The following is a 10,112-nucleotide window of genomic DNA, read 5'->3' on the forward strand; positions in this document are numbered from 1 at the left end:
AATCAATTACATGTGTGCGTGGATGCATATATATGGAGATCTATATAGTTCTTTTACTTTTGCATATTAAGTCACAATTAATCATCCAAACAAAGTTTGCTTTCTTTTTTATGTATATCTTTTTTGCTTGTCTTCCTTATTATTGTTGTTTTGATCACCATAAAACAAAATGGACAACATATTGCCTTAGTTTTAACCCCTGTGTCGCTGATTTCCAACATACATTTTTAATCCGGGACTCCACGAGACTTTGTGTCACCTTGAACAGAAAAATAATTGAAGAATGATTTTATTGTGATTTAAAAACATAATAATGTTTTGGGCATGGAGCAGTTGATAAAACTTCTTGAAAAGCCTTTTGTGGTTACCGCTAGGGCGCCATTTGTTCAAGATGGCGCCCTAGCGGTTCCACCGAGTTGATAAACTCAACTGTCTCAGAACCATTACTATTAATAAACTGTTGCACCAAATGCATTTTAGGCTCAAAATTATTTATGTTTGGAATTTTCCTGCAGTCTTATCAAAATATTTCTCTGGATACGACGGAGTTTTAGGGCCACCAAAGAAAGTTATTTATGAGAGAAAAAAAACTTGTAATTTTACAAGATTAAAGTGGAGGTGAGCATGCAGAGCAGCAAGTGGCTATTTTCATTCATCTTTATTGTTTTATGTTGAAACGGGACGTTTCATCTGGAGGAGGGGGCGTATGGAACTGTTTACGTCTGTATTGGTGTTTGGATGACAGGTTCATGACGTAGGGTGACAAATGAACTTCAGGTTGTGTGAATGAAAAGGAGAATAAAGGCTGCAGCGGTCCTCTACACCCAAACGGGCCTCTGAGCTCCTTATTTTACATATTAAACGCCGCTTTACCGACACAGAACCCCAGAAAGACGGCTCCACTGAAAATAATCTGATTTTGAGTCGTCAAAATGTTTGGAATCTGTTTGTATTTTAAACAGATCCGGGAATAAAGTTTCACAAAAGGCTCCACAAATTTCATCTTCAAGCTATTTCTATTTGATTGCTTGAAATAAACCATTTCAAATCAAATCAAATCAAATCAAAAAAATCAAGCTGGGCTCCGATAAACGGATAACGTTGGTGTTTTTTCTCGTTAATATATGACTGTTTTCTCATAAATTTACGAGATTTTAAGTCGTAAATTTACAACTTAAAATCTCGTAATTTAACAGTCATGACCTTGTTTCTCGTAAATTTACGACAAAAGAAATCGTAATTACATTTTCTTTTGTAAACTGGTCCTAAAACTCAGTCTTACTCTGGATTCTGTTTTTTTGCATCTCAGTAATATTCTTTTAAGCTGTGCTGCTCGTATTTTACCACTAGAGGGAGCTGTGTGTTAGTTTCCCACTAACACATAGCATCCTTGACTTATTTCTGCAAAAAAACAGGAGGCCACAGGAGGAAAATATCAGCAAATATGCATTTAAAATGTTCCAAGGCATACTTGTCACTGCTTGATGTAAACAATGCATCAGGAGATGCATGCTTTAGCTGCTCCAAAGGACTCAAAGGCTCCACCGTCATGCATTCAGCCACGAACCAAAGGCCCGTCCACGCTGGGTTACAGTGTATCACCTCACGCTGGCGCATCGGGTTAATTGGGGACCAAAGCAGAAACATTTGTAGCGACAAAAAAGAGGAGGCTAGATTAAGGGCTACCCCCCTCTAGGATGTGAGATCATGTGAACAGACCACCTGTGGGGCTTTATTGCCATTTCAGCATCATTCACGTCAAGTCCACCCCACCATCCTCCCTCCCCCTGCACTCACTGACACGGCTTGAGCCTTGGGGAGATGTTTCAATTCAGACCCTGGACGATGGGAGAAGGAAAAAAAAACCCCAGGATGCAGGAGCTCTGGCAGATTTCTCCTCTGACGTCCCCCCTCCCCTTTCATTGGAAGAGTATTCCAAAGCTCTTTTTCTGTCTCAATGGCGGGACGTCCATCAAAGCGTCCAAATGGGGACATTTAGAGGGGAACCTTGGCACATCAGACACTCCAACTACACACCACCTTTATTCTACAGGCTGTTATAAAAAAAAAGAGAAGATCAAAGTTTCTGCAGATGAAAAGAGCCCCTTCCTTGCATTTATACCCCCCCTCCTCCTTTTTTTTTGACTAAATCAAGAAAGCAGGCTTCAGCAAGCATGTGAAGAGGCCTCCAAACAATTATGGGAGATGCTCCAGCTCAACCCCTTGCCTCTAATTACTGCTTTCTGCTGGCGTTTTTGAAAACAAGCGGGCCTCGGAGAAGAAGATGGACCAGTCCTGCATGGGAAACTGCGTGTTTTATTGTCAAAATAGAGGCTGCTTTGTCACCAAAAAGAGGCAATCTACACTTTGTACAAATATACAATATCTTATAAAGTTTTCTTTTATACACAAATGTACATTTTTATACAGAAATTTTATATAAATACATGTAAAATAAAAAAACACAGGTGGAGGGCTTTAAGGCTTAATTTAACGCTTATATTGTGTTCAAAATTCAGGTCCCGCTCATTGTAAATATGAGTTTGACTGTGATAACTATGTAACACAATATAAGGAGAGGACTAGTCCACACTTCGGCTTGAATTGGATGGGGGATCAGACCTGTGACAGGGGCATCTGTTTGCGGCAGGACACGGAGCTGGCCGTGCCCGACCTCCACGTCAGCCCGGTGCTGGCGTCGCTGTACATGGAGCCGCCGGTGCCCTTGCTGCCCCAGCAGCAGCGCGTGCAGAAAGTCCTCCACGAGTCCAGGGTCTTCCCGGACCAGATCCACACTCCGGACGTGATGCCCACCAGAAGGCACATGAAGTACTTGAGCATGAAGACGGCGTAGTCCGGCCCGCTGCGCGCGCGCTCGCGCTCCATTAGGCAGCTGGAGCAGTTGTGCGTCATCTCCCAATCCTGCCGGTTGTGCTGCTCGTAAAAGTAACACGCCACAATGACGGTGGCCGGGACGGTGTAGAGCACCGTGAAAATCCCGATCCGGATCATCAGCTTCTCCAGTTTGTCGGTTTTGGTGCCGCCCTGCTTGATGACGCTGCGGATCCTAAAGAGCGACACGAATCCGGCCAGGAGGAACATGGTTCCGATGAATAAATAGATGACCAGAGGCGCGAGGACGAAGCCGCGCAGGTTGTCCAGGTTCTGGTTCCCCACGTAGCAGATGCCGGCCACGGAGTCCCCGTCCACGGAGCTGAGCGCCAGCACCGCGATGGACTTCATGCTCGGGATGAGCCACGCGGCCAGGTGGAAGTGCTGCGCGTAGCTGGCGATCGCCTCGTTGCCCCACTTCATCCCCGCCGCCAGGAACCAGGTGAGTGACAGGATGACCCACCAGATGGAGCTGGCCATGCCGAAGAAGTAGATGAGGAGGAAGACGATGGTGCACAGCGCGGGACCGGTGGTCTCGTAGTGGATGTGCTCCACATCAAAGTCACGGTTGCACGCCACTTTCTCGTGTCCAGCGATCAGCCTGACGATGTAGCCCACGGACACGAACATGTAACAGGCGGACAGGAAGATGATGGGCCTCTCCGGGTACTTGAAGCGCTCCATGTCGATGAGGAACGTGGCGACCGTGGCGAAGGTGGACACGAAGCACAGGACGGACCACAGTCCGATCCAAAACGCAGTGAAGGCGCGCTCGTCGTGCGTAAAGTAGGGGTTGTGGCACGGCATAGCGCAGTTGGTGACCTGCCCGGTCTTCACCCGGTTGTAAAGCGGGTGGCGCTCCGTGGTCACCGCCACCATGGGCTCCAGACACCGACATCCGGGCTCGCACGGCGCGGCAGGCGGCTTGTACTTTCCCGGCGCACCGGCTCTCCCGGGTTTGCTTTTCGGGCTCCTCCCGGGGTGGTTGGTGGGTTTGGACAGCACGGGTGACGCCGTGGTGGAGTCGTTTCGGTTGTAGTCCATGCACAGAGTGTCCGGGTTGCCCTGCACGGGCAGCAGGTCGCACCTCATCCTGTCCGGCCACGGGAACCCGTACTGCCTCATGAGCGGCGCGCAGCCGGCGCGCGCTCTCTCGCACACGCTCCGGCACGGCGGCAGGGGCTTCTTGTAGTCCTCCAGGCAGATCGGGGTGTACATGCTGCACAGGAAGAACTTCAAGTCTGGAGAGCACTGGATCTCAACCAGGGGCCAGAACTGGTGCACTTCCAGGCCCGCCTCGTCCTGCGTATCGTGGTTGAACTGGTTGGGCATGTAGGTGTAGTTGTAGCCGATGCCCTTGCACAGAGGCACGGCGATTCCCTGGCAGGTGATCTCCTTGGCTGTGGTACAGCTGGAGCGGGGAAGGAGAGCGATGGAGAGGAGGAGGTAAATCCCAAACATGTCCATGTCGTTCCTCCCTCCGCTGCTGCTGTGGCGCATAGAAATCCGCGGCTACACGCTGCGCACCATCTTTTCCCGATCCTCCACGGAGTTGCACGCAACGTGCATGCCGTGTTTACTCTCAGCTGAGGAGGAGGAGCGAGGATGCAGAGAGGGCTTGAAAAAATAAAAGGAGGATTCGGCTTCAGCGAGCGGTTCTAACGCTGCGCACGGAACCACAGGAGCCTCGTTTTATCCGCGCAAAAAACGTCCCAAAGCAGCTACATGCAGCCGTCCCTCCCCCAGTCCCGGTTCCCATACAAATCAGCCCCCTGACGGTGGTGGAGGCGCTCATATACGCTGGAGGCTGGAAGGAGACACCCCCGGAGCCGCTTCTCCAATCAGAGAGTAGCAGGGGCGGGGCTTGTCCTTTTCACTCAATGCTTACTGTACACAGCACTCAGTGTCTGCTCCAAAACATTTACAAATTTATTTAAAACACTCCAACAATTGTCACTTTTTAGGGTCGGATTCACAAATCAAACTCAAACATTTAAAGATAATGTTCTCTCTGAATATTTTTCCTATTGCAATCAATAAGGAATGAACTTTTCTGCATCAATATTAAGTGTAACATGGCTTCTTTTGGCTCCATTGATGGATCAGTCGGCCCCCGGTTGCGTAAATTGGGTTAATTTGCGCAGATAAGGCCGCGCAGGGGAGCCGTCCGTCGTCACGGAGCGCGGTTTTTATGTTTTAAATGAGGCGCTAATGTTTCGTTTAGCGCCTGTATCGCGCGCCGCGGGGGGCGTAATTGCGTGGTGCAAAGTGCCCGGGAGCGCGCGCGGAAGCAGAGCTTCTTATATCAGCGCGCGCCCGCCCGCCTAACAGTGATTAAAATCTCTGCGGGGATGTGACTTTAAACCAGTGGCAAATGCAGACACATGAAAAAAAAACACACATAGACATATGCACGTGCACACACAAACGCACAGACAAATGCACCCCCCCCCCCTGCACACAAAAACTGAGATGCACAAACTTTCTTATTTCTAGGAACTTATTGAAATGTTTGAATACAGAAAGCTCAGATTCAAACAGCTGTCCCACTTTTTTTGTCGTTTCTTTAAATTTAGCATTTATCCGGGTGACTTCATTTTCTCGATGAAAAGAAGAAGGAAGAAATACTTTATTTTAATTAAGACAACAGGTGAAACCAGATCAATTAATCAACAAATCAGTCAGGGGTCTGTAGGGGATTTTCTCATGCAGAAGAAAAAAATAACAAGCAAATGATGCAGGCTATCAAAATGTCCACTCTTCTTCAGAACCTGTTAAATGCTTTTGGGTCACGGGGCTGCTGGAGCCTATACACAATTGGGAATAGGTACACCTTGAACAGGTTAGGGTAAAATGTGAATTATGGTGAGTTTATTTAGAATATTATAACCTTTAAAGACCTTATCCACTAGAGAATCACACATAAGAAGACATTCATAAGGATTTCTTACCTTTATTCTTTCAATTAGCTTAAATACAAGTTATGTAGAAATCACCCCTCCTTTTGAGAGATTTTTGTACATTTTATAGGGTGACCAGGACATATAAGGCACCAAAATAAAAGTTTTTTTTGTTTTAATCCCATAAATGTAACCCTGAAGAACCCACTCGGTCAAATGGGTCTTTTTTTAACATTATTTTTATTGGTTTGTTTATTTTAATTTTCTAAAACTTTTTTATTGTTTTCCTAATGTTGTTAATTACTGCAGCCCAAAATAAATCAAAAAACAAAAACCTAACTTTATCTTCACAGTCCCAAAAATAAAGGTTGTATTGAATACATTTAGGAAATGTGTAATTAACACTCTATTGTTGCCTCATAAAGCAGATCCTGCAGCCTCTGGCATGGAAAAAAAACAAAAAAACCTCCCCACATCTGTTGGAAACCTGATCTCCGTTTCACTAACAAGAGGTTTCTCAAAAGGCATTTTGTTTCCTCAGACTCGGACACGCCTGCCTGCTCACACAAACGCACATTTACGGCTAAATTTGAATGGAGGGGATGCAGGGAAAAAAAACCCAAACCTATCTTCAACCCATCTGATGCAACATTGAAGGCATTACAGTTCCTGTGTAGCAGCTTTCTTTTCTTCTGCAAGACAACAGACTGATAGAGTGACCGGCTGGTGTGAGATAACAAGCGGCGAGCTCTGTTAATGGCTGTTTGCTTTTGATTAGGAGGCTAGAGTTGGAGCTGCCAGCGCAGCAGAGGTATGTCAGCTTGGGCACGCTTTGAACGGTGGGGTATTTTTCCAATAATATACCCTGGAATTTGAGATGTGCGGACGAGGACAAAAAAAAAAAAAGATAAATGGGAGTGAGAGCTGGATGCTGATGGAGTGACTGTAATGATTTACAATGGGGAGAATGCATGCATCTGCCTTATTTTTTTATTACAAGCCCGTCGCCACTCGCTGGGAGGAAATGCTGATGCCTTTGAAGAAGGAGCACTCCAGGACCAATGAATAAAATCCGCAATCATGTCGAGATCCGAAGCAACTCAGAGTCTGTTGGAATCAAGTGGCGCCACCAAAGAAAAGGAAGCCCACAAGTGGGGACTGCTCGCCAGAGCCTGGACGTCCCTCAAAGATGGTGGGGCAGAGATATGCTAATGCAACTTTATCTTGTAAAGGAAAGCTTGGAGGAGATTTGGCCAATCTGCTGGACACAATTCCAAGAGCCTCCGTGGCATTTAGCAGGCTCACGCTAACCCCGGGCGGCTTGTTAAGACTTCATTAGCCATGTTTGCTCAGGCCTCCTCTCTCCTAAGAGCTTGTGGAGGGCTCCCTAGCCTCCAGTCAGCCCCCACTATAGGCTCTCCATATGGGGCTTGTTTGCTCACGGCCGGCCTGGTAATCACTTTCAGGTGGAGGAGATTTTTGGAGGGAACCGAGCACCTACCAGCCCCCGTCAGCATGTCCCTTTCTTGCTGGGAGAAGCCTCCTTAGGTGGCGGCGCGTACTGCAGTGTATTCTGCGAATTACCTCACCTAGGGGCCATTACCTTAACAAACAAAGCCGGCCCTTCTAATCAGGCTCCTGCTGGGGGGACAGAGGTCCTTAGTAAATCCTCTCTCATTGTTGAGGCAGAGCAGGAGCTCTAAAGTCAGAGAATGTAGTGTTGTCCCAACAAGGCACCCGAAAACCTGTTTGAGACGAGGACAAAGGAAATAGTTAGTAATTGGTGGAGACAAAAGAGTAACAAATGTCTAAATCATTGACTGTATATGAGAAGTGGACTGAGTGACTCCTCCCCCCTCGCATTCCAAGAAGGAAGTATCCGCTTTAAAAAGCCAAAATCCCACAGACTTCTACAGAGAAAAAAATATTACTTACTCTTTATATTTGTCAGAATACCAAATTTTTCCATTTTATGAGGCTCATTTAACCCTTGTGCTATCTTAGATGACCCCACCCTTACATTGATGTGTTCTCCCTACCATGACAAAGGTGGATAAAGGTGGAAAGATTTAATGTAGATGTAATCATGGACACCAGTGAAGATCACAAATCATTGAAGAAAAATTGTTCAGAGCACTGTTTAGTGGGTCTAGATGACCCAACTCCCAAAGTTAAAGTGCCTCGGATAGCACAAGGGTTAAAAAGTATTAATTAAAAAAAAGAGGCGGTTCTAAAATCCGGCCCGCCTTGTATGGATTAATTCTCTTTGTGTTCACTGTCGTCGAATTAAATTTTTTTTTAAATCACCATTTGCAAACATGGTTGGGTGTTATTGTGAATATGAAATGTAATGTGTCGCGTTTTCGGACTGTGGTTGTTTGTGTGTTACTAACGAGGTTGGGAGTTAATGTAGTCACAGTGACGTTTGTTTTAACGGTATCAGTCTGTTTTTTTATGTGTTGCAAACAAAGCCATTATTGTAAATACGCCACGTAGCTAACATGTAGCGATGTCGCATTGTGTGTGTGTTTTTTTTAACGTGTAACTAACAAGGTTAGGAGTTAGCATAGTCACAGTGACGTTTGTTTTAACGGTATCAGTCTGTTTTTTTATGTGTTGTGAAAAGGTTGGGAGTTACAGGTGTTGTGATCACGCTAATTTGTGCCTAAATACAACAATAATAGAATTGACGGACTGGATTTTTCTGTGGTTTCCTGAATGTGTCCATTATTCACTCACTCCTCATTCATACTTTGTGATGGTAAGATACTGATGTAGCCACAGCTGCCCTGGGGCAGACTGACAGAGGCGTGGCTGCGCCTATAGCCACGCCTCATCACCAGGACGTTCATATGCATCCAGTGGAGCAACACCGGAGGCAGGGAGGGTGAAGTGTCTTGCCCAAGGAGACAGCAAAAGCTGACTGGGGGGAACAGGAATCAAACCGTAGACCCTTCGATCATTGGCTGACCTGCTCAACTACCTGAGCCATTGCGGGGTGGCAGTGGCTAAAAAATAAAGGTCATATGGCGGTTTGAACAAATGCAGCTTAAACTGCACCAGAGGCGAGAACTGTGCTCTTGTGTAACAAAAACACCTAGTGGTCACATGGTGAACTGACCTGGCTCCTTTTACTTTAGGTCTTTTAGTTTTTCAACTTGCACTGTCCAGCAGCTGAGCAAACAAATAGGAGCTGAAGGCCTCATGTGTTGGACACATTTTACTGTTAAAAGAGGGGGTTATAAATCTTTGATGACACAAGGTATACATTTGTTGAAACCCCTTTTGTATATGAGGCTAAACTCTATTTAATTACATTTGCATACATTTCTTGTTGCACTGGAAGGACCTGACCTACTTTATTTTTTAAGCCTGTCTCAAACAGGAAGTTGATGGTTTTCCCTTTTTGTTGGTCATTAATATTTAAGATCTATTACAATTGGGAATGTATTTATGGGGAAACATGATTGAATGGAAGACTGAAAGACATTTATGCGTACAGTTAATAGTGCATTTGGTAAACAGTTCTAAATGATAGGAACAAACATTTTTTTATGTTTGAGAAAACTTTTCAGCAACCAAAAATAAAAATTAAAACCCTAGCTGTAGTTGATAAATCAGGAATCTAAAGTTTCCCTAGACTTGCAGAGTTTTTGCCACACATCAGACTGCCCAGGGGTGTATCCTGACTACCCTCACCAGAAAAACAGCAATTACTTTGATTGTTTAGGTGGGCCCGTGTTTACAGTCTACTTCCTCCGGTTCTCCTGACAGAGAGTGCATGTCAAACGCCTCAAGTCTGATGATTGTGTCGTTGTTGGTGTAACGTATCACACGAGTTAGAAAAGGGGCTAAGGTAGCAGTAGATGAGAAATGTTTGACCTTTGACACGTTGCTTTTAGCCTCACTAAGAACACAAACCGTGTTTAAACACAATTGAAAAACATTTTTTGACCCATACATAACTACATTGTTTGCATATATTTGTTAGCATGGTGGATTTTTGATACAAACCCTAAACTCAGCAAACTCTGAACCAGTTATTATGGTGAGAAGTTACCACTCTGTCCCTAAGTTGTGCATTTTTTACTCAATTTGAACATTTGAAAATGACCATTTGAACTCATTTTGCAAAAAAAACATGCACATTTTGCTGTTTGGAGTTGTCATCAATAACAAGGTTCAAGCTTGATGTGCATTGAGCTGCTGTGACTGCTGATATTTGACACGCCAGTCAGGTTTATCTCTTCTCCTGTAGAGAGCATGTAACTTGTTCGCTTGATCCTGAAAGCAAGCCTTCAGAGAGCTGTGTGCAGGAAA

The 10,112-nt window shown here is 45.4% G+C and overlaps 1 protein-coding gene across 1 annotated transcript; it reads right to left on the reverse strand.

The window, feature by feature from the left end:
- Positions 1-2,296: 2,296 nt before the first annotated feature.
- On the reverse strand, positions 2,297-7,688 carry fzd8a (frizzled class receptor 8a). The gene has a single exon (XM_004080890.5). It carries the CDS (start codon positions 4,390-4,392, stop codon positions 2,617-2,619), a length of 1,776 nt encoding a protein of 591 aa, XP_004080938.1. The 5' UTR covers positions 4,393-7,688; the 3' UTR covers positions 2,297-2,616.
- Positions 7,689-10,112: the final 2,424 nt, after the last annotated feature.

Source organism: Oryzias latipes, chromosome 20, assembly GCF_053564925.1.
Source record: "Oryzias latipes strain Hd-rR chromosome 20, Olatipes_Hd-rR_3.1".
NCBI lineage: Eukaryota > Metazoa > Chordata > Actinopteri > Beloniformes > Adrianichthyidae > Oryzias > Oryzias latipes.